We start from the raw sequence: 24,235 nt of genomic DNA on the forward strand, positions 1-24,235 counted from the left end.
AGTTTTTACTTCTTCCAAAAAAAAAAAAAAAAAAAAGAGGAGAAACAACACAGTTTTGTGGCGTGAGGAATGAGACAATGAACTGTAAACAGCTTAACATAGTGTTTGGTACACAGTAAGCACCGCTGCAGATCTATCCGGAGCGGAGAACCAAGAGTTAAAAACGGGCTACGACTCCAGAAGTGCGCCAACGAACTTTCGGGGGGCTCGGCGCATGCGCCTCTCGGCCGTCGCGCACCTAGCGCGAGCGCTGCGCAAGCGACGGAAGTTACAGCCGGGAAGCCGGCGAGGTCGGTTCCGCCCGGCTCTAACATGGCGGCGCCCTTTGTCTGCTGTGAAGTGCTGTTCCCGGCCTTCTCGCGGCCGTGATGCACCTCCATCCGTGGCGGGGTTCGGGACATGGCAGGTGAGGCTGGGCCAGCGCCGGCGGCCGGGGAGTCTCGGGAGGCAGGACGGAGGCGGCGGGAGCCGGTGCCGCGGGACGCCCGGACGGTTGTGTGGGGGAGGGGAGGCTGGGGCGGAGGGCGCCGCGGGGCCGGGAGCCGGGAGCGGCGGGAGCGGCCCCGGAGGGGTGCGGTGCACCCGCGCGGCCGACGGGGCGCGAGTCGCCTCCGGGGCTGGGTGACACCGCGGCTGGTGGCATCTCCGCCCCCGCCGCCGGGCTGTCACCGCCCCTTGACCCCGCGCGCGCCGGCCGCGGCGGGTGGGCGTGCTGCAGCCGCGCGGGGGCGAAGTGCGGGACGGCGCGGGGTTGGCAGGGCGACCTGGATGTGTTGCGGAATAGGAGTGGACACTTGATCCCTCCCCGTGATAAACCATTCATTCATACACTCATCCGTCCTTCCATCCCTCTTCCCTCGTACTCCCCCCTACCCCCCGCCGCTGACAGATCTGAGGACAGAGCAAGAGATGCCGATGGACTAGGTCCCCGATTGGGATTAGGGTTTCCAGCTCCAAACCGGGACTCTCTCTACCTCAGTTTCCTCACCCTAAAAGCGGGGGATATATTAAAACCTGCCTTCTAAGATTGTCTAATGGGTTACATGAAATAGTGGGTGTCCAGGGCCTAGCATGCTTCCAGTTAAGAGCGTGAATGCCGGGGAAGTCCCTTGCTGTTATTTGTGTCATCACCATTCTAAGCTCAAGACTCACGTTGGAGAGAGAAACAGGCTTTTCAGATATTACTGCGCTGCTGCTGGAAGGGAGTCCTACACAGTCTAGGTGAATCCAGGGAGTCCCAGCCTCCCAGAAAGCTGAGCCTAAAGGATCGGTAGAGGACTGAGGCAGGAGAAGGGCAGTTTATCTTAGATGAAGGTGGTGTCTGTGAGAATGCTGAAGCGCCTCTCCCCCTCCATCAGACGTAGGCGGCAAGGCCTCGGAAGCAGGCTCAGCCTAAGTCTTTTGGGAAGATGCGAACCTAGTTCAACACTTCTGCGGTAGTGGGAAGGCATTTAAGAATCAGGTTTGTGGACTAGAAACATCACCGGGGCAAGTTGAAGAGGATTAAAGAGTGAGCCTGGAGTCAATTAAGAGATTGCTAGATGCTTTTAGTGTCACAGGCCTTTAATCCCAGCACTGAAAGGCCGAGGCAGGAGGAGCTCTGAGGGGGAGGGGAGGGGGGGGAGACTAATGTATAAGAGTGAAATTTAGATGCAGAGAGTAGACAGATAAAACTTGGTGATAACTTCAGTTAGAAGGCAGAGTAATTAGGATTGTCCCATTTCTTTTTAAAAGTTTGTGTGTGTGTGTGTGTGTGTGTGTGTGTGTGTGTGTGTGTGTGCAACTTGCTTTGGTTCTCATCTTCCACCTTGTTGAGTCAGGGTCTCTCTTGTTTCTGCTGTGTACTGTATCACAGGCTAGCTGCCCGTATCCACCTGATTCTCTCATCTGCCTGGCATCTCTTCCCTGGGAGAGCTGAGATTACAGATGTGCCCACACTGTATTGTGAGTTCTGAGGAATCAAACTCAGGTTGTCAGGCTTGTATAGCAAGCCAAGCACTTTGACCTGCTAAGCCAAGTCCTTGGCACTGACCCCTGTCCTTGACTGGTAGATGTTGGTATTGCTCAGCGTGGTAGGAAGCAGGACAAGGACGACATTGAACAAGAGGAAAGATTTAGTGTATTGTTTTTTTATTGTTTTGTTTTGTTTTTCTGAGACAGAATTTCTTTGTGTAGATCCTGGCTGTCCTGCAACTTGATTTGTAGAGTAGGCTGGCCCAGAACTCAGAGATCCACCTGCCTCTTTGTCCCTGAGCACCAGGATTAAAGGCATGTGCCACCACAACTGGCTGAAAGGTTTAGTTTTTAATGAGTTGGAAATATGTGCCTGAAAGCTCGTTGGCTGGGTGTGGCGGTGCACACCTTTAATCCCAGCACTCTGGGAGACAGAGGCAGGTGGATTGCTATGAGTTTGGGGCCAGCCTGGTCTACAAAGTGAGTCCAGGACAGCCAAGGCTACACAGAGAAATCCTGTCTTGAAAAACCAAAACCAAACCAAAACAAAAAGAATAAATAAATCAAATATGTGCTTGAGAAAGAATCAAGTGAAACCTGGGGTGGTGGTATATGCCTAGAATCCCAGCACCAGGGAGGCCAAGACAGAATTGTGGATAGATAAAAATATAGCCGGAGCTAAATCACAAGTTTTGAGCCAGCCTGAATATAGAGTGACACGCTGCCTCACCCTGAAAAAAAAAAAAAAAAAAAAAAATCAGAAACATTGAGGTAAAGCTATTTGGTGGTGATTTTATGGCTGTCATCCACCAGAGGTCGCCTAAGTGTGTGGGGTGAAAATCAGTGTTGTGCACTAAACCGGGCAAGATCATCACTGGGCTAGGGCTGTCTCAGGAAGGGGCTCTTGAGTGTGGAGCCTAGGGTCCTGATCATCTATATCCTGGGCCGAGCACACAGTCTGTTCTACAGCAGGCCATAACCCACTCACCATGCTTACCTTCTGCCGGGTTCTGTACTAAGCTCTGCATTTTGTCTGCTTGCTGCGTGGGAGGGAGATCCCACCCAAGGGACTAGCAGGCCCCTCACGTCTCACTGCAGCTTCTTCTCTGGTATCTTTGATTCAGGTGATGAACTGGAGCACGGGAGCCGAGCTGGAGTTCCTACACTCACACTGTCTGAAAAGAGAGCCCCTGGCTTTTTGGAGATCTGAGGTATGTCTATAGTCCTGAAGGACAGAAGCTGCCAGGAGACCAGTTGCTTTTGGTCATTATCTACACTCAGCGTGGGTCAGATCATCTTTTCAGGGTTTCTTTTCTTTTAAATTAATAGTAAAGTCAGGTGTGGTGGTGTACACCTTTGCCTAGCACTTAGGCATTCAGAAGTGGGAGGATCTCTGGTTTGAGGCCAGCCAGGGCTGCACAGTGAGACTCTTGTCTCAAAAATAGTGAAAACAAAAATCCTTGTTATACTTTTATTGTGACATCATTGGTAAAATCTTGTTTTATCTTTTGAATAGAGTCTCAATGGTTTTTGCTCTGTTACTCAGACTGGCATAGAACTTAAAGTGATCCTCCTGCTTCTGCTTCCTGAGTTCTAGGATGATAGCCATGAGATATCATGGCTGATCTACTTATCAATTTTTGCCAGCAAAGCTAAAAAACTAAAGTGCATTAATTATTGGGCATGTTTTGTTGTTGTGTTTTTTGTTTTTTTTTTGTTTTGTTTTTTTTTGAGACACTGTCTTTCTACCCTTAGCTATCCTGGATTTTTTTATGTAGAGCTTGCTGCTTCACACTTACCGAGATCCACTGGTGCCCCTTGGGTGCTAGGATTAGCGGCATGTGTCACTGTACTCAGCTTTTATTGTACTTTAATTAGGTGAAATCTAAACTTTGCCTACAAGGCAGAGGTCTGGCTCAGTGGTAGTGTTAACCTTGTCTGCTGACGTCCTGAGTTCAACTCTCCAGTACGGAAGATCAATGAAAAAACAAAAACAAAAAAAAACACACCAACTAAGCAGCCCCAAATACAGTGGCTCTTTTTCCTTCACCCCTTGACAGTCTAGAACTGGAGAGCTGGCTCAGTGGATAAGAGCACTGAATGCTCTTCCTGAGGGTTCGGGTTTAATTCTCAGCAAGCACATGGCAGCTCTCAATTGCAACTGCCACCTTCACGCAGACATACATGCAGGCAAAACACCCATGCACATAAGATACAAATACATTAAAAAAAAAAAAAAAGTGTAGCTGGGTATGGTGACGCATGTCTTCAATCCCAGCACTCAGGAGTCAGAGGCAGGGGGATCTCTGTGGTATACAAAACAAGTCTAGGACAGCCAAGGCTACAGAGAGAAACCCTGTCTCGAAAAAACAAAACAGAAAAAAGGTAGTGTAGAAACACTCCCTCTAGAGCTGTTGAGCAGGCCACTGTCCCATGAGTTGCATCTAACAGGGTTTCTTTGACCGTGTGTTTTTGCTTAAGCCAGGCATCCATCTGATGGCCCATGCTGGCTCCTTTGGGTCCTGCCATTATATAGGAACTTCTCAAAAACTCAGGCACCCCTTTAGTGTTCTGGGGTTTGAAATGGTGCATTTTATAACATGGCGTCCAAATGTAGGTCATCTCTTGAATCTGGAGGCAAAGAATGAGTCATACCCTGGTGCTGGAGGAGAACCAGCTGTGAGGCCCTCCTCCCGGTCCTAGAGTGACAGGCCCGGCCACGCCCAAGGGAGGTCCGGTGAAGCTGTGAGAGTGGGCTGGGTGTGTTCCCAGGCCACTGAGTAGGCGGTAGATTTGTGGTGCTTGGGCCCAAGTGTCCAGGCTTGTCTCCCAGTGAAGTGTGCTCTGTGCTACCCGGTCCTGGGCGTAACTAGATTCCAGAAGCAGGGCCCTTGTCATCACATACATGTACAGGGCATCCTAGACGTCGGGCCACGAGTGTGAGGATGCACCTGCCTGATGTCAGAGGGCTGGGCTGAGGCGGGACAGTTTAGACTGAAGGAATGGTAAATGTCACTTCAGATAGGTAGGGACAGTGAGAACCCTGAAGTGTGACTCTCAGCTACCCTGTCTTGGGCTTTGTCCAAGGGCCAGTTGTGTCATTGTCAAGACTCAGTTTCCCCATCTATAAAACAGGGTTAAGGAGCGCCAAGCGCACAGGTGTTTTGAGAATCGTACAGGATCTATAGGGTGTGATATGGGTACTTACCAGGTGTCCTCTGCCTCCTGCCGCACGGTGCAGGGTGACTCAAGAGCCCCAAAGGCTAGCCAGGATTGTGGGAGGAAAGCCCAGACAGGGCAGGAAATCTGGGTGCTGTCCTTCCCCTAGGGAGACATTAGCTGAGTGTCACCTGCAGAGTCAGGACTGTGCTGTGCCTGTCTGTTTTTCCCAGGATTCCCCAGCTTCCTAATCAAAGTTGTTGATTTCTGAACCTTGGAGAACATACCCTGAGAAGTCTGCTAGGAATCTCTTAAGTAGAGGGTTCTTGGCCTAATTCCTGCCATCTGGAAACCTGTCTTAAGCCTCCTCCCCACCCCCAGTTGGGTGCAGTTTCTCTGATTTCCTGGTGGCACAAGCTTTTAACCCAGAAGCTTGTGGGGAGGGGCAGGCTCACCTCTTGTGAGTTTGAAGTTTTCCTAGGGAATTCCAGGCCAGCCAGGGTTACATAGAGAGACCTTGTCTCAAAACAAAATAAAGCCCTAAACAAACAGAAGACAGGAAGGAAGCAGAGGATGAAGAAGGCAGCTGAGTCAGGTGCGGCCAGGAGCAGTCGGGGCCTCATTGGCCCATCAGACAGGCCTAGCTTCTGGCCCTGAAAGATGTAGCAGTGGAGCTGGTCCCTACCCACCATGCCACTCTTACAGACTGTCTTGTCCCTCATGGAAGTCTCTGCCACAGATTCCCCGGCCCCTGCCCCCCAGCTCAGACACCAGAGCCAGGAGAAGGAAGCACACCTCTGGCCCAGCCAGGGCTGGAGGCCTCATAGGGACTCTCCAAGCTGCCCTTCATGTTTCAGAACATTGCATTAATTTTGGCGGGCTGAAGCATTGGAGATGGAACCACACTGGCTAAGTTTATATGTTTTAAAACTCAGTATAATGTTTTCTTCAACTCATAGAAGAGTCCTTTAAAATGTGTTAAAATCAGGGTCTTGCTCAGGAGCGCAGATTTGCCTGTCTAGCTCAGGCTGGCCTCAAATGCATGGTAATCTTCCTGCTTCTGTCTCCCTAGTGCTAGGGGGTTGTCTACATTAATTGTTGCTCCACTGTCTAGCTCATTGGGCAATGTCCCTACTCCTCCCACCTCCCGAAATCACCATGCTTGCCTCTCTAATATTAGACTTTTTGATTTGCAGTTTCCTGATTCTTAGTGAGGCAAGAGCCTTACACTTGAGAATCATTTTACTCCCAGCGTTTCTGAAACATCTGTTTAAATTTTTTGTTCACTTTTCTACTTGCTTGTCTTTTTAGGAGGTTTCTAAACTTCACTGTTAACATGAGTGTGTGTGTGAGAGAGAGTGTAGACACATGCCTGCCACAGAGCATGTGTGAAGGTCAGAGGACAGAATTATGGAGTGGGTTCCAAAGACTGAACTCAGGTCATCAGGCTGAGCTGTCTTGTCAGTCCAGTTTGTTTTTTTTTTTTTTTTTTTGCTCTGTCCTATGACACTAACCCACCCTCCTCCCAGATGACTGGGTGCTCATCCTGGGCCACAATGCCCTCTGTGGACATTGTGGTGTTTGTTCTGTATACTAATCCTTTGCTGTTTAGACATGTCACTATGCACCTGTGATTTTTGGCTTGCCTTTTTACACTGGGATGCCCTCCACCCTTTATAAAAAGAAATTCTTTCTTTCTTTAGATGTACTTATTTTATTTTATGTGTGGGTGTTTTGCCAGCATGTATATCTGTACCACATGCATGCCTGGTGGCCCACAGAGGTCAGAAGAGGGCATCAGGTCCATGGAACTGGAGTTGTAGGTGGCTGTGAGCCACCACGTGGGTGCTGGGAATCCAATTTACATCCTCTGCAAGAGCTTCTCACCACTGGACCGTCTCTCCAGCTGGACAAGAGTTCTCAGATTTCCTGTAATTCATCAGTCTTTTATTCTGGAAGTAGCATTTTTTTTTTTTTTTCTTAGTTAAAAAAAAAAAATTCTAATGGCTGTGGTGCCTGTCTGTAATTTCAGCACTGAGGGCAATAATGAGAAACTGAGGCAAAAGGATCAGGCATTTGGGGTGTTTAATGAGACCTGGTGGGGGTGGGGGTGGGGCTGTTCCCTCTTTATGTTGGTAAAGCTATTTCTCCATCTGCTGAGTTCTGCTTCCACATATTTGAATCTTCCTTCCAAACATCCCACTTTCCTGTAATCCGTCCCTACTGGCTCCGTTTCTGAGACACGAGGACTGCTTGCTCTCCTTCTTTCTGTTTTAGTAAGCACAGCACATTGTCTTGGTGTCACTTATCAAACCCGATACTCCTTTCATGTGCCATGTCAGCAGAAACTGTGACATCTATTCAGTATCTACAGACAAGTGACTTTATCCCTGTGTCCTCGTCTGTGTACCATGCCACACGAACTTGAATCACTTGGTCACTCTTGGTATCTGTTTAGGCATGGTCTGATCTTCATTTTAAGTCATGCTTATTATGACAAGCCATGAAAACTAAGAGATGGGGCTGGTGCTGTAGTTCAGGGGTACCATGCATGAAGAGCAATCACAGAGGCCCAGGTTTGATCTCCAGTTCTGCCTAAACCAGGCATGCGGCATTTGAGGGTGGAGGCAGGAGGATCAGAAGTTCAAGATCATCCTTGGCTATGTATTGAGTTGAAGGGCAGTATGAGACCCCATCTCAAAAAAAAGGTGGGGTAGGGGCTCACCACAAGTCTGACAGTCAGAGTTTGACCCTGGAACACAGTGGAGGGAAGAGAACTTCCTCCTTCTGACACACAAACAGATATAATACAATAAATACAGTTTTAAATTGTTGAGATCTTTTTCTTAGAAGCTTTGAACTTGTTCTCTACCTGTTGTAATAAACTATTAATATTTACTATTGATATATCTTTTAGTAAGGCTTTGGTTAATTCTAAACAGCTGTATAACCAAATCACCACACAGAGACTAGGATTTAGTTACCTAGAACACAGTGCTGGGTAATAGTTATTCCATCCTAAACCTCCAAGCTCAAGTAGTTTCCTACCATTTAGATTTTACCCATTTTACTTGCTTTTAGTGATATCTTAGGTCTGGTCCATCTCTCCACGTTGTTTCAAGACCTCTCCTCCAGCCTCTGCTCTCCCAGCTTCTGCTCTTCCTCACCCTCCTACTCCTCCCTCTCCTCCAGCTCCTCCCCTCTCCCTCCTACTCCTCCTGCTTCCTCTCCTCCCACTCTGAACCAGGATGCCCACCCTATCTTCTTGCTGAACATCATGGCTGGTTGTTTTAATTGACAAATTGGAAAACAAATAGTGGCATGTTTACACAAATTTGAGACAGGTGATGCTTAGAATAAGTATCACAATGCAATGTCAGGATTGAAACCAGATAGTGGGAGAGAGAAAACAGCATTTGAATGAACAAGGGTAAGGTGTCTACATTTCAAAAGAACATTATACCAACACATACACATGTAGATACACTTAACATTGCTGAGATGGGTCTTGCCTTCACTGGCTTCAGTTGTCTTTTTTTTTTTTTTTTTCAATAATTAATTAATTAAAAAAATTTTTTTTCCAAGACAGGGTTTCTCTGTGTAGCCCTGTCTGTCCTAGAACTACTCTGTAGACCAGGCTGTCCTCCAGGAATCTTCCTGCCTCCAGAGCGCTGGGATTAAAGGCGTGCACCACCACTGCCAGCTCCTGGTTTTTGCTTTTGAGACAGGATTTTTGCTCAGTGGCCGGACTGACCTTGAACTTGGTCCTCCTGCCTCAGCGTCCCAAGCACTGGGAGTAAGCATGTGCATCACCGTGGCCTGATCCTGTTGCAGTCCTAAAACAATATTGTAGTGAGAATTTAAAGTAAAAACCCAGCATGCGAAGTGCTGGTGGAGCACCTGATTTTGTGGTCACTGTGCCGTCTGTCCGACTGGAGGTGCATGTTTTAGTCTGGCAAGCTCATGAGCTGACACACAGTTAGCCTTTATTAGAGCTTAACCCTACAGGGACCTTAGTGCTCAGCCTAATGTGGAAGGCAGCCAGGGAAGGCCAGCATGTGAGGAGTGCATGTCCTGCCCAGGTCTACAAAGTCTCACTTTTTTTTTTTTTTTTTTGAGACAGGATTGCATGTAGCTGAACTGGCCTTGAACTCCTGATTCTCTGGCCTTCACCCTGTGTGCTGAGAGTACAAGTGTGAGCCACTGCTCAGCATTAAGTTCCTTCTTTTGAAGAATCTTAATGTTCTTAGCACACGTTAATTATATATAATAATGATTTTGTTAATGTACTTCACACATGTGCATATTGTATCTGTCATGTTTCCTCCATCACACTTCCTTCTTCCTCTCTAGTCCTCCTTTACTTCCATGTCCTCTACTCTCTCTTTCTCTCATCTCTTTTTTTCCTTTTTAGAAAAAGGGAAAGTTTACAAATTTTATTTACTTCTGTATTTTTTAATGTAGATGAGCGCTCTCTCCATATGCATGCCTGTATGCCAGAAGAGGGCACCAGATCCCATTATGGATGGTTGTGAGCCACCAAGTGGGTGCAGGAAATTGAACTCAGGACCTCTGGAAGAGTGGCTAGTGCTCTTAACCTCTGAGCCATCTCTCCAGCTGCCATCTCCTCTCTCTTTAACCCAGTGAGTTTAACTAAGGTTGCGTATAGGAGCGTGGACGAGGAGTTATTTGTAGGAACATAGACACTTTTTTTCTTTCCTAGGAATCATTAGCTCCTTATTCTCAGAGAGGGGTGGCACCCCATGAGCCCCTTCTCACTCCATCTCGGGACATTGATGGGTCCAGACTTGCGCAGTGGTCAGGGCTGCTGTGAGTACAGGAATGCTGGGGCCAGGTCGTGGTCCACAGCGCTCACCCTTCCTCAGGCTCTTGCATCCTCTCTGCTCCCCTGAGGCTTGGAAGGGTGATAGAGTTACCCCATTTATGGTTTCTTCACTTGGACAAGTTATGAGCCTCTGTGGTTGCTGCTGCCCACTCCCAAGAAACTTCTCTGAGGGCAGCCCTGATCTGTGAGCAGTGACATAAGTATTCAGAAGGAAATCCGAGGGGCATGTCAGATCCAGTTGGTAAGATAGCAGCAGCAACTTTCCTGCTAGACTCTGACCTCTGCGGCCACAGGCTTTTGACCAGGTTTACAGAACCAATGATGAGTACCCTTCCATGAAGCATCTCAAGTCATTCAGGAAGTTTTTGGTTACCCCACAACAGACTCGCCACTGTTACACCAGTGGGCACTTCCTGCCAGTCAGTGAATAGTGTACTCATGGGGACGTGCTGAGCAGGGCTGCTGCTAACAGTTCCCCCCGTAGCGCCTTCTGGCACTATGAGGGCTAGCCAACAGGGAGGAGGCTTTTATCTCAAGTCTAGCTTGATTTTTCCCGTCCTGCAGCCAGAGCGCGTGGTATCTTCATTTATAGCACCATGCCATCTAGCGTGGCTGGGCGGTAATAGCCGTAACAGTGTGTGCGCGTGTGTGATGGAATGTCATTCAGCTCTAAATGAAGAAGAAGTCAGGCCACAGCAGCAGTTAGTCCCCTTTCTCTGTGGGATGGCCATACTGTGTCTTCTCAATGAAGCCTCCTTGCTCTGTATAAAGGGCGTGGCCCGGCGGCTGAGTCTCAAGCACCGAGGCCTTGTGTTGCCTCTGGTAGAGGAGAGTGAGCTCCCGGACAGTGGGCTCCTCCCTGGTCTCCTGGCCGTCACTGATCCCGCATGTTTTTCTGAGTCATGATGGTGGTGCCCAGGAGCAGCTTTAGGGAGTGGAAGGCTCCATTGTTAGCCCTGCTTCGCAGAAAGGAGTGGAGGTTAGAGACCAAGGACTGGCTCTGCTGAAGGCTGTGTGTAGCCGGGCTTTTAGGAGCTGTGGCCCCAGCAATGGCAGGCAGCTCTTCACAGTGTCGGGCTCATCTGAGCCAGAAGCTGAGGGGGATCCCCTTCAGGGATTTCTGCTCCCAGAATCTTCTTGAGTGGCACACTCTTTATGAAAAATTTTGTAATTCTCCATTTCCCTTATGAAATAATTTTTTCTGTTGAGAAGTTTTTAGTCACCAGGTCTTGTATAAAATGTTCCTTGTTGTTATTTTGAGACAGAGTCTCACAAGATAGCTCAGGCTGGCCTTGCACTAGCGGCAGTCCTCCTGCCTCTGCCTCCTAATGCTGGCATTACCGGTGTATTCCACCACAGCCAGGTTTTACCATGGAAAAGGTCTCTGACTCTGAGTAAATATCCTCCTTCCCAATGCACTTTACTTCCTTTCTCTGCTTTAGTTTTGAATGGATTTTATTTATGAGTGGTAAAACAGAAAGGTTTTGGTTAACAACTACCCCCGTGCGCCCCTTTCAGAGGAGCCCTTTACTGTTCTTTGTTTGTTTCCCTACATGCCCTGCAGGATGTGGGTTTTCTCTAGAGCATGAGTCAGCCATGATGTGACTCAGCATTGAAGTGCTCAGGGTGGTGCTGAATGTCACTCAGGGCCTTAAGCTCCTCAAGGGAGAAATGCTTCCCTATTCTGTGGTATTCTGTGGGAGGCTCAGAGAGTAAACCCTTCCAGTGTTAGCAGTGTTAACATTTTTTTCAGGTTCCAGCAGTCCAACTGAGAACATCTTAATTTTGTTAGCTTTATTTATTTATTTATTTATTTATGAGGCAGGGCCTTACGTGGCCCAACCTTGCCTCAAAGTCTGTGTAGCTGAGGATTTCAGGTGTGTACCAACACTCACAGTTTGTACATTGCTGGAGATTGAACCCAGAGCTTTGTATATGCTAAGCAAGCACTTTGCCAACCAAGGCATCTCCAGCCAGCACTTTGCCAGCCTCTGATCTCTGCTGGCTCTTCTCTGGACTGTGGAGGATAAGCTGCCCCTCTGTGGCTGTCAGCCCCAGTCTGTCCCTGCTGGTTCATTTCTTGCCACTCTTACCTCATTCTCTTTCTTTCTTTTTCTGTTTCTTTCTTTCTTTCTTTCCTTCTTCTTTCTCTCTGTCTCTCTTTTTCTTTCTCTTGCTCTCTCATTCTTTTGTTGAGACAGGGTTTCTCTGTGTAGCCTTGGCTATCCTGGACTCGCTTTGTAGACCAGGCTGGCCTCTGCCTCCCTGAGTGCTGGGATTATAGGCATGTGCCACTGTGCCTGGCTTCATTATTTTCTTTAAAAAAATTTACATTTATGTTTTTATTTTGTGTTTATATGTGTGCGTGTGCTATGATGTACATGTGGAGGTCAGACGATAATAGGCAGGAGCTGGTTCTGTCCTACCTTGTGTGTTTGCGGGGTGGAAGTCAGGTCATCAGCCATAGTAGCAGGTACCCTTAGCCACTGAGCCATCATTCTGGCCTGTTTCTTTTTCTTTTTTCCCAGTATCTCCTCCTTTATTACTGTCTTGTCTGTAGTTGGTCTGATAGAGTTTTTGATTTTCCATGGGCTCTGGTGTCTCCTCTTCTCGGGAATGGCACCACCATGCCAGCTTCTCATGACAGAACTTTTATATCATCCTCTGCTTTTCCCTAACCCCTTTTCCCACTCACAGCCCACTTCTGCTTCAACAGCTAATTATGTCAGCTCCAACATATATTATTGTTTTGTGTTTTGATTTTCAAGACAGAGTTTCTGAGTACCCTTGGCTGTCCTGGAACTTGCTGTGTAAACCAGGCTGGCCTTGAACTCAGAGATTTCAAGAGATCTGCCTGCCTCTGCCTCCTGAGTGCTAAAGATTAAAGACATGGGCCACCTCCCTCCAGCCCAACCTAGGCTCTTAGGTGGAGCACCGCTGCCAGCTTGTGAGGCCCCGAGTCTGTGGCCTTCCCTGCTTGGCCTTCCTGCCCTCCTCCACCCCCTTCCCTACAATCCCTTAACGGCTAAGTGGCCCTCCCTTTCAGAGTGTTGTCGTTCTGTTTTCAGTTCTCCCAAGGCTTTTTAAAAGAAAGTGTATTTAAAAGAAACCTGGGTGTAGCTTAATGGGTAAAGTGCTTGCCTACCGTGCTTGAAACCTGGGTTCCACTGCCACGTACATCTTGTGTGGTGGCACACACCTGTAAGACCAGCAGTTAGGCAGTGGAGGCAGCAGGCTCACCTACAGGTACATAACAGAGCTGAGCCCAGACAAGAGTCATTGCACCTGGGGAGGGGAGAGATGGGGGGGGGCATTTGATTCTAAAGTATAGCTTATCCTGAGATCCTGGATGACCCAGCCTCTTCTGCCCAGCCACCTGTTTCAGCCATCACACAGGTCTCTTTGAAAGAGGGCACCTTCATAATGGTTCCAGGTTCCTGGGTTTAGAGTGGCACCGCTCCCTCTTGAACTTCTTCCAGGTCTTTGCTTAAATTGTCCCCCTCAGAGAGGTCCTTTCTCTCCGACTCTGCACACACTCAGTGCCTGTGTTACATGTGGAATCAGTGGTGAGCCCGCCTGGGGAGGCTCAGGGTTGTAGTGCTTCGCCTCAGGTGAGTGCAGTCAGGGGCATGGAACTGCTGCTCTCTGGGCCTAGTCTGATTTTTGAGCTGTGGCATCACCAGGTGTCCTAACTACAGGTATCAGGCAGCTATACCTTTCTACTCACCTTTGCCCGTCCAGGTTCATGGAATTGTTTCTCAAATGCTTATCTTGGTCTTGGTGTGTTCTGTGTCACTGTAACAGTACCACAGGCTGGGCAAGTTATAAAGAGGCATTCCGTGTAGTCCTGAAGGCTGGGCCACGCGGTATCAAGATGCTGGCTTCTCTACTTTGGAGCCAAGGTTATCCTTGGCTACATCACAAGTTCAAAGCTTGAACTCATATGACTGTGTCTCAAGAAGCAAAAGGGAACAAAAGTTCCAGCACCTGGGGGCCTTCGTGTTGCACCCTGGCATGATGGGTATCAGAGGACAAATGAGAACCTCAACTGAAAGCCGGCTCTGACAGTGCATACTTTCAATCCCAGCACTTAGGAGGTGGGGGAGGAGGGTTGTGAGTTCAAGGATAGTCTGTGTTAGCTCAAGAAAAAAAAAAAAATTTTTTTTTAAATATAATACAAATTACAAAAAAACAGTATGGATTGAGGACTGGTAGACATGTACAGGAGGCCAGGTCCTCAGTCAGGGCAGCGCTGTCAGTAGAGGATGAAATGTCAAAAATGTGGATGTTCCAAGCAGATCTGGATGTTTATGTAAAGAGGGAGAGCTGGAAACACAGCTCAGTGGCATAGCAGTTTGCCACCAAGTGTGTGCCAGGCCCCGGGGTTGATCCCAGCACTGTCCCCTCTAATTCATGGAAGAAGGATTATCTTTCTAGATAGAGAGATAGACTATAAACGTCTATATAGCTAGATAAACCACTAAAAATGGACGAAACATAGTCTTGCTACAAGGCAAGCATTTGCTGGACAAGGAGCACTGTGCTCACAGGGCAGATTTGCTGACAGTGTTTCTCTGCCAGGTTTTACTTGAAGAGACAGGTTGGTAGTGGGGCTGGGTGTATAGCTCTCAACCTCCCAGAACTGGCCTTGGTGAACTTCTGTTTCCTTGGCCTGTTGAGCCACTTGTCCTTCTGGATGATCGGGAAAGGTGAGTGGCTCCCAGCGGTGACCTCTGTGTGGAAGCCAGAGCTGGCCAGTCTGTCTAGGGAGCCAGCAAAGCTCAGTGTGTGCTCGAGGGAGGTGGTTTTCCATCCTAGGATGTGGTGCCACCCCTCATGCTAGTCAGTGCCTGCCAATAACCTGGATCACGTTTCAGTGTTTGACAGGCCCATTTGGCTTTGGGAGGGAGCAATGCCACTGAGGCATCCTGGTGCTGCAGGCAGGCAGTTGGCTTCACACAAGTGCCCCCTCAGGGTTCAACAGTCACTTGCTGTAAAGTGCCTGTCAGCGGAGAAAGGCCACCCCCAGTGGCGCTGTGCTTTGCATGCCCTCCCTTTGTCTCACTACCCTCCTTGAATTATGGCATAGAAACTTTCCAGATCATATTTAGAAGGGATAATGGTTTTGACTGGCGGGTCTAGTCGTATCCAGAGTGCCCAAGTGAAAGGATGTAGAGACCTTGTGATGCAGGATTTTGATCCTACAAAGATTAACTTATATTAACTTAGAGTATGTCTCTGCTTCATGCTGACAGACGGCTGCTGGGTGCTAAGGGTGCGTGCCACTGGCGTATTTGAGTTGGTGTGACTAACCCTGTAAAGAATGTGTGAGCCCCCGCACCACTGGAGACACTCTGGGCCCCTGGCAGCCAGAGGCAGACCCTGGATTGAGGCCTGGAGAATTCCTCCCTCATCCTTGCATCTCTGAGGCAGCAACAGGGAAGTTGGCTGTTTGCTTAGTTTGCTGGTGAGCAGGTGTGGTGTCCCAGCACTGGGATGCCCATCAGGTGAAGCAACTGTACGAGCACTTTCTTCATTGCTGTAGAGGCTTGCTGAGTTGAGCAGAGTGGGTATCCGATCGGGAATGGTTTGGACTGAGGGGATGTGTATTTGCCAGTCCTCTAGTGTCCCATCCATATGTGCCTTTGTCAGGCTGGTATCTCCACTGAAGCTCACCATCCTGCCCCACTGCCAGGCCTTAGGAAACCAAGCTGAGAGTGACACATCTTTACCATGGACCCTCTGCTGTGACTGGCACCTATGTTTTGCTTTTTATTTGTTTTATTAAAAACCTTGAACTTGCTGGGTGTGATGGAGCATGCCCTTAATCTGCTCGCACCTGGGAGGCAAAGGCAGGCAAGTCTCCGAGGTTCCAGGTTAGCCAGGCCCAGCACCCTGTGGAGGAGACAACCAACCCCACATGCAGCTCACAGAACCCTAAGGAATAGACGCCACTGAGGGTTCCACTCCCTGAGTTGGGGTAGTTTGCTACCAAGTGGGGGCTGCAGAACACAGGGGAACAGTGAAAAAGGTTACGATGGGCCAGGACTAAGTGACTGTTCCAGACAAAGGAAGGCTGCCAGGGCTCCACCAAGACTGCAGGCTCCATGTCCACACTCGCCACTCCTCATCCGACAAACCAAACATGGAGTGTTGGCTCCCTGCCGCACTCAGGAGGTGGTGCAGTCTGTGGAGATGATGACCATGACTCTTGTCTGCCCAGAGCTTTTTCACCTTAGAAGATAGCTCTAGGATCAGCCTGGTGTGGGGTGCCACGCCTCCTGCTTTGTGCCTTGGTGTATGCACCCTTCAGCTCCTGGGTATCCTAGAAAGGGCACTTAGCCCCAGGCTTGGACATGGCTTCCTCTTAGTATCTTGTGATCTGAACAGCAGCACTGAGATTCTCCCTCTCTTCCCTTCAGGTCAACAGTGGGAGTTTGTTCTTCCTGGGGTTTGAGGACTTAGAATATGGTTCTCAACCTGTGGGTCCTGGCCCCTCTAAGGTTGAATGACTCTTTCACAAGGGTTCACCTTAGACCATTGGAAAACACAAATGTTTATACTAGGATTCCTAACAGTAGCAAAATTACAGTTATGAAGAAGTAGCAATGAAAATTTTATAATTTGGGTCACCAAAACATGAGGAACTAACTGTATTAAAGGGTCACAGCATTAGGAAGGCTGAGAACCAGTGGCTTAGAGGAAAGTTTCGTTACGAGGTGTCTGTTCTGCATTGGCTTTGCTGTGGGTGTTCTCTGCCCACCTCTTGCTGCAGGCTGTCTTCCAGCTGTAAATGTTGGCACTGCGGGGACAAAAGCAGTGCTCCTGCTTGGGCCTGGCAGGACAGGGCCCACTCTCTATTTGAGTTTGTGCTTGGCCTGATCGCTGCCACGCTCCCCCCTCAGTATTTCCCCTTAGTTCAGCAAGTACATACCCCATATTTTCTTGCTGCTTGAGACAGTGACACTGGCTGGCTTGGAACTTGTCACCCTCCTGCATCGGCTCCCTAAGTGCTGAGATTGCAGGCACATGCTGAGGAGTTTGCAGAAACCGCGGGGTGGTAAATGTGCCTGTGCTGGCTTGAAGGGGCATGGCCTCTGTTGGCTCTCCTCGGGTGGCCAGCTCCACAGTCACTGCAGCTCCAGGCTGTAGGCCGGTGACAGCCCAGAATGGGGGCAGCAGGAGCAGCTGCATCAGGGCACAGTGCCGCAAAGTCACTCTTCTGCCCAGGGGCAGCTGGGTTCTGGAGGGCAGGCAGTTACTGGGGTTTGGACTTGGCACCGAAGCCTGCTCTGTGCACTTGCCTCGCTTAGTGAGTGCCGGGTTTTATTTTAAAATGTTCTGAGGCGGGTTTTTTCTATGAAGAAAACTGCGTTTGTTTTCCCCAGGAGAATGCTGATCTTGAAGGCTCTGCAGTGGGGCTGGGCTGGCATGGGCTACTTTGGGTATTTATCTCATCGCTGTCTGTGTAGTTCATGACTGAGCACCAGGCCATCTCTGAGTGCACTTCCTAGGGACAGTTGTAGGATTTCCAGGTATTAAGTGAGCCCTGAGCACGGAAGCCAGCCCAGGCGGCTCTTAGATCAGGATTGGAGTTACTGGGAGAGTAACCACTCAGAGGTTGCTGGAGGCAGCAGACTTAAACCAAATTATGAGAGGGAGGGACTAAGCAGGGGTGGGGAGTGGGGAGTGGGGGGGGGAGATGAGTAAGATCCCCACCCTAGAGAGCCCAGCCTTGTGTGGACAATGAAATTGCTCAGAGCCCCCCTGGGAGCCACAGGAGCTGTAGGCCTGATGATGGGAGAGCCGCCTGGACGTAGGGCCCAGAGCTAAACACTTGCATTTTCTTCTAACAATGTATGTGTTTTTTGTAAAGCATGCTGAACTGTTTTGTGATACAAGGACAGCAATCATTTTGCATTCGTTTGTTTGCTGTTTTGACACCTTAGCTCGTTACCTAGTGTGGATTCTGCTGTGGAGGCAGTGTTGACACTTTTTGGTTTGGGAAACTTGCCTGTTGAGTAAGCTTTGGGAGTGACTGAGCTGCCTTGGCTTACAGCAAAGGTCTGGAGCCATCTAGACTCCATCTACCACCCTTTTGTGGTAGAAGAGCCTCTTTTTTAATTCTCCCCATCTCCCTGGTGAGTCTTACCTTTGGCTTGGCAATGAGCAAGAGTTGGGCTGGCATCTTTTCCCGCTGCTCACAGAAGGCTCTGGCTTTCTGCAGCCATGGATTTCCCCCAGCACAGCCAACGTGTCTTGGAGCAGCTGAACCAGCAGCGGCAACTGGGCCTTCTCTGTGACTGCACCTTTGTGGTGGACGGTGTTGACTTCAAGGCCCACAAAGCGGTGCTGGCCGCCTGCAGCGAGTACTTCAAGATGCTCTTTGTAGACCAGAAGGACGTGGTGCACCTGGATATCAGTAATGCAGCAGGTACCCCGCTGAAGCCAGGGCCTTGTCATGCCAGGCCCTTCTAGGACAATGCCAGCAGGCCATGTCCCTCCTGAGTTTGAGCTCTGACCCTGTAGGTACCAAGTTTCTCCCACCTTTCAGAGCCTCTTCTGACTAGGCGTGGAGTGAGCAGGGGCACAGGTTCACAGAATGCTTAGGGCAGAAAAGAAAAGCAGGGACAGAGTGAGGCTGTCCCTAGAGCTTCCTGACACTTCTCTGTTGCCAGATCAGTCTGGAGCTGACAGCCAGGCTATGTCAAGAATGACAACGGGTTAGCTGGGGCACAGGCTTGGGATGGGCCTAGAACTAAGGAAGGATGGACCAGTCCTAGGTCTGTACTCCCACCCAGAGCCCTGTGACCTGTTTTTGGGATGGCCAGGACCAGGCATTCTCCCATTTTATAGATGTGGGAACAGACACACAAGGGTCAGATGATGGAAGGTTAGGTAGAGCAGGTGAGGAGGTCTTGAAAGACCATGCTGTCAGAAGGGAGGGCTGTCTTGTCCCTTTGTGTATCTTTTTAGAAGCTGTCTCCAGCCCAGCAGAAAGGTGGTGGAGGCTTACTACTCAGCTTTGGAAATTTGATTCTACTCCTGGACAGGCCTGGGGCAGGTGTTGGAATTCATGTACACTGCTAAGCTGAACCTGAGCCCTGAGAACGTAGATGATGTACTAGCCGTGGCCAGCTTCCTCCAGATGCAGGATATAATCACAGCCTGCCACACACTCAGGTCACTTGCTGAGCCGACCAGCACCACTGGGGAAAATACAGAGGCCTCAGCTGTGGAAGGTAAGGTCATTGGCAGGCCATTCTTGAAAAGTGGCTTCTTACAGCGTCCCTGCCCCACCCTGCCCCTCATTCTGGGTCACCTCGCTGGGTCTCAGATTCCTCATCTACCTGCCTTCACTGTGGGAGCTGGTAAGGGTTGGCTAACAGTCTTGGGAAGGGACCCCATGCCTGCCCCTTCTTAACCTTGGGCAGGAGCCCCACCTGGGCCACTAGGTGCCCAGGAGCAGAGTTCCTGCCTAAGCTTCCTGTAGCTGTCCCCCGGAAGCCTTCTAGCTCTCAGGGTGTCCTCAGAAGCCTGCAGGTTCCTCTCATGGGTCAGGTTCTTTGCTCAGCACTGACACACACCCAGTGTCTCCTGCCCGGGTAAGATCACATCACTTGTGTCGCACCTGCAGTGGTTGTGAAACCAGTGTCCTGGGGTAAGGTGTTCTCTGAACAAACTAGTGAAGCACCTGGAAGGCCCCAGGGGGACTCGACTCGCAGGAGCCCCTCATCCCTCCGGGCAGTTGACACTTGATGGAAAATGACAAGTCTATCCTGTTCTGGCTCCAGGAGGAGACAAGAGAGCCAAAGAAGAGAAGGCCGCAGCGACCATGCTGAGCAGACTGGCCCAGGCAAGAAGCAGTTCCTCTACCAGCCCAGGCAGAGAGCTCAAAGAGGAGTGGGGTGGCCAGGCAGAGAGCGCATCCAGTGGTGAGTTGTCGTTGGTCTCTTGGGCCAGCTGCCTGGAGGGAGGTGATGGACAGTTGGAAGTTGGTCCTGTCCATCACCTGCCAGCAGCCCGAGCCCCGGAGCTTTGTGGCTGGGAGGTCGATGGCGTGCGCCCCTGTACTTTTCTGGCTCGTGTCTAGTTCAGACAGTTGGTTCTGCAGGGTCTGTTCCAGCCATGGAAGAGACCTATTTGACTTCTGGACAGAGTCCCAATCTGGCCTTCCATCCCCCCTCAGGTGCAGAGCAGACGGAGAAGGCTGATGCTCCTCGGGAGCCTCCACCTGTGGAGCTCAAGCCGGACCCCACGAGCGGCATGGCTGCTGCAGAAGCTGAGGCCCTGTCAGAGAGCTCAGAGCAAGGTGCCCCTCCACCCAGCCAGGGCCGGCCCCGCGTGCCCACTCCGAGGGCTTGTCTCCCACTGCTTGGAGCACCTCTTCTGTCCCTAGCCTGTCCTGCTTGGACCCTCATTCACTTGATCTTTTTTCTTTCTTGGCTCCTGAGCTGTGTTAGCTGCACATCCCCCTCCATGTTTCTGTTAGTCTGAAAGCACCCTGACTTAGCCCTAGAGCTTCGGCTCAGCCCTGGGCATGACACAAGCTGTGCCGTGCTGCCCAGAAACCTCGCAAGGACCTGTTGGTTTCAAGTGGCCACACACATCTGCCTGAGGCCTCACATGCTCTAAGCTGCAAATACCTAGGTTACAGATCCTGGAGTCACTGTCACCTAAAGAAAAGCATTTGTGAAGTGGGGAGGGAATTGGGCCAGACCCAGAAGTTTTCTGATCCCAGCCAAGCCCCTCAGTACCTGCCCTTTTCTGTGCAGAAGTGGAAGTGGAACCAGCCAGCAAAGGAGAAGAGGAGCCAGAGGAAGAGGGCACGGGGCCTGCCACAGTTAAGGAAGAGGGGATGCATCTGGAGAACGGGGAGCCGCCTGAGGAGAATGAAGAGTCTGTGGGCACGGACTCAGGGCAGGAGCTTGGCATGGAGGGCCAGCACCTGCGCTCGGGCACCTACGGAGATCGCACTGAGTCCAAGGCTTATGGCTCCATCATCCACAAGTGTGAGGTGCGGGGCCGTGGGCGGTGCCAGCCCTGTGCCTCCGGGGTCTCTGCAGCCCCTGACACACTCCTTCCTGCTCGCCCGCAGGACTGCGGGAAGGAGTTCACGCACACGGGCAACTTCAAACGGCACATCCGCATCCACACGGGGGAGAAGCCCTTCTCGTGCCGCGAGTGCAGCAAGGCTTTCTCGGACCCCGCAGCGTGCAAGGCTCACGAGAAGACACACAGGTACCCCCTTGCCTCCCCAGAGTGGGTGCCTCTTTGGGACCCTGCAAGCACCCCTTCCTGTCACCTAGCACCTTCTGACCCACAGCCCATTGAAGCCCTATGGGTGTGAGGAGTGTGGCAAGAGCTACAGGCTCATCAGCTTGCTGAACCTGCACAAGAAGAGGCACTCGGGGGAGGCGCGCTACCGGTGTGGGGACTGTGGCAAGCTCTTCACCACTTCCGGCAACCTCAAGCGCCACCAGCTGGTGCACAGTGGCCAGAAACCCTACCAGTGCGACTACTGTGGCCGCTCCTTCTCTGACCCCACCTCCAAGATGCGCCACCTGGAGACTCACGACACTGACAAGGAGCACAAGTGCCCTCACTGCGACAAGAAGTTCAACCAGGTGTGCGCCCCTCCCCAAGCCAGCGCTGCAGGGGCTCCTGCTGGTAGCTCCCAGGGTTAGCATGGACCAGGACCAGCACTGTCTGTGGACAGGGCCTCTCCTAGGATGGTTCCCCGAAGGGCAAGCTGACTTAGAATGGGCTGTGCTTGGTTCTCCTTCTACTGCTGGGACCCAGGGCCTCAGTCAGGAGTGGAGCTCTGGCCCTCTGAGGAACCAGAAAGTCCATTATTCCCTGCTTTGAGAGGAGGGGGAGAGGCCAGGCTCCATGGGGACCGTTCTGAGCCCCCGTCTGGCTGCAGGTGGGGAACCTAAAGGCCCACTTGAAGATCCACATTGCCGATGGCCCTCTCAAGTGCCGGGAGTGCGGGAAGCAATTCACCACCTCAGGTAGGCCCAGAGCACCCTGGCTCCCCAACCCCTGCCCCTCAGCCCCCCACAGTGCTGCACACCAGTGTCGCCCTTCCTCTCCAAAGGGAACCTCAAGCGCCACCTTCGGATACACAGTGGGGAGAAGCCCTATGTCTGTACCCACTGTCAACGGCAGTTTGCTGACCCGGGCGCGCTGCAGCGGCACGTACGGATCCACACGGGTGGGTGAGGAGGCCCTGTGTGGGCTGTGGAAGGGGCACAGGGAGCTGAGTGGGTGCAAGTGCCCTGTGCCTCTGCCCTAGGTGAGAAGCCGTGCCAGTGTGTGATATGCGGCAAGGCCTTCACCCAGGCCAGCTCCCTCATCGCCCACGTGCGCCAACACACGGGGGAGAAGCCCTACGTCTGTGAGCGTTGCGGCAAGAGGTAGTGGTCCGTCCCCACCCCAGGGAGCATGAGGGCAAATCCCAGGCTGTGTGCAGAGTGGTGGGGGGACCCCCGAGCTCCCTCCTGTGGGTCCTCATGAGCCCGTTATTTGTGGCCCTGTAGATTCGTCCAGTCCAGCCAGTTGGCCAATCACATTCGTCACCATGACAACATCCGACCACACAAGTGCAGTGTGTGTAGCAAGGCCTTCGTGAATGTGGGGGACCTGTCCAAACACATCATCATCCACACTGGTGAGTGCGTGCGACCTGCCCGTGTGTCCCTTCCCAGCCCATCTTGCAGGACACCCCTAGAGGGATAGAGGTAGGGAGGCCAGGGCCACACTTGCTCACAGGTAGCCTTGAAGCTCAACTGTGCTCCCAGGAGGATGCACCTGAGGCACCTGCCAGCGCTGGCGGCTGCCTCAGAGAACTTCTTGCTAGAAAGATGGGGCTGCTGGGGACGGGAGGCCTGCAGGTGGCAGGATGGTAACTCGCCTCCCCACCAGGAGAGAAGCCTTACCTGTGTGACAAGTGTGGTCGTGGTTTCAACCGGGTAGACAACCTGCGTTCTCATGTAAAGACCGTGCATCAGGGCAAGGCGGGCATCAAGATCCTGGAGCCAGAAGAGGGTGGCGAGGTCAGCGTGGTCACTGTGGATGACATGGTCACACTGGCCACTGAGGCACTGGCAGCAACAGCGGTCACTCAGCTCACAGGTGTGGACTGTGGGCAGCAGAGGGTAGTTAGAGGCAGCTTGCCGAGGTAGCAACAGTGGGGCAGGTCCCTGTGGCTTCTGCCTCAGGCCCTGCTGACTCTGCCCACAGTGGTACCCGTGGGGGCTGCAGTGACAGCTGATGAGACGGAAGTACTGAAAGCTGAGATCAGCAAGGCTGTCAAGCAGGTGCAGGAAGAAGGTGAGAGGGGCAGTCTGGGGCATGAACGCCGGTGGACCCTCAAGGTCTTTCCCACTCTGACCACAGCCCCCACCTCCACAGACCCCAACACCCACATCCTCTACGCCTGTGATTCCTGTGGGGACAAGTTCCTGGATGCCAACAGCCTGGCCCAGCACGTTCGGATCCACACAGCCCAGGCACTGGTTATGTTCCAGACGGATGCGGACTTCTACCAGCAGTATGGACCAGGCAGCACGTGGCCAGCCGGGCAGATGCTGCAGGCTGGAGAGCTGGTCTTCCGTCCTAGGGATGGGACTGAGGGCCAGCCCACCCTGGCAGAAACTCCACCCACAGCTCCTGATTGCCTACCACCTGCCGAGTGAGCAGGTGGCCCTCTGACTGTTTATTTAAGGATGGATGGCACCCTAGGACTCAAGGTGCTCCTGCCCTACTCCCTAGAGAGAATAAATTTGATTATTTTCTAATGTTGCCTATGGCTTGTGTGTCACCAGTGGGTGGATGGGGAACAGTCCCGATAACTGCAGAAAGGCTAACGCTAGCTCAGGGACCAGGCTCCCTGGGACGCCCTGCTGTCCCTCGTGGGAAGTGGAGCTCTATACTGTGTCCTAAGTCACTTAAGGCGCGGCCAGCACCCTGTGGCTGAGACGCAGCTCTACTCACCTGAGAGACCTGCCCCAGGGTGCGCGCACAGCAGCCTAGGCCCCTCAGCAAAAGCAGCCGTACAGAGGCACAGGCCACAGGCTGGCTTCTCAGTAAACTGGAGCCTAGTACCTACTTTACCAAGGCTCTAGCTGAGCCATGCTGTGACAACACTGACTTGCTACAGTCTACTGCCAGGCTGTCAAGGGGAGGGAACAGAGCAGCCCGTGAGCTTTGATGATGGGGTCACGGCAGGTAGAGCTGTGCTTTCCCATGTAGGGGCCCCATTGAGCTGGACAG

At 51.5% G+C, this 24,235-nt stretch overlaps 1 protein-coding gene across 2 annotated transcripts; it reads left to right on the forward strand.

The window, feature by feature from the left end:
* Positions 1–289: 289 nt before the first annotated feature.
* Positions 290–23,764, forward strand: Zbtb17 (zinc finger and BTB domain containing 17). Of its 2 annotated transcripts, XM_055611456.1 has the most exons (16): positions 290–406; positions 3,078–3,164; positions 18,186–18,392; positions 19,012–19,200; positions 19,753–19,893; positions 20,148–20,270; positions 20,734–20,975; positions 21,057–21,199; positions 21,285–21,585; positions 21,885–21,972; positions 22,059–22,175; positions 22,257–22,377; positions 22,501–22,631; positions 22,886–23,095; positions 23,204–23,293; positions 23,375–23,764. In XM_055611456.1, exons 3-16 carry the CDS (start codon positions 18,188–18,190, stop codon positions 23,656–23,658), a joined length of 2,385 nt encoding a protein of 794 aa, XP_055467431.1. In that variant the 5' UTR covers positions 290–406; positions 3,078–3,164; positions 18,186–18,187; the 3' UTR covers positions 23,659–23,764. The 2 variants fall into 2 exon arrangements, with proteins under 2 accessions (XP_055467431.1, XP_055467432.1); XM_055611457.1 differs by lacking the exon at positions 22,886–23,095.
* The last annotated feature ends 471 nt before the right edge of the window (positions 23,765–24,235 follow it).

Source organism: Psammomys obesus, unplaced genomic scaffold (assembly GCF_907164565.1).
Source record: "Psammomys obesus unplaced genomic scaffold, mPsaObe1.curated_primary_1811, whole genome shotgun sequence".
NCBI classification, from domain to species: Eukaryota; Metazoa; Chordata; class Mammalia; order Rodentia; family Muridae; genus Psammomys; species Psammomys obesus.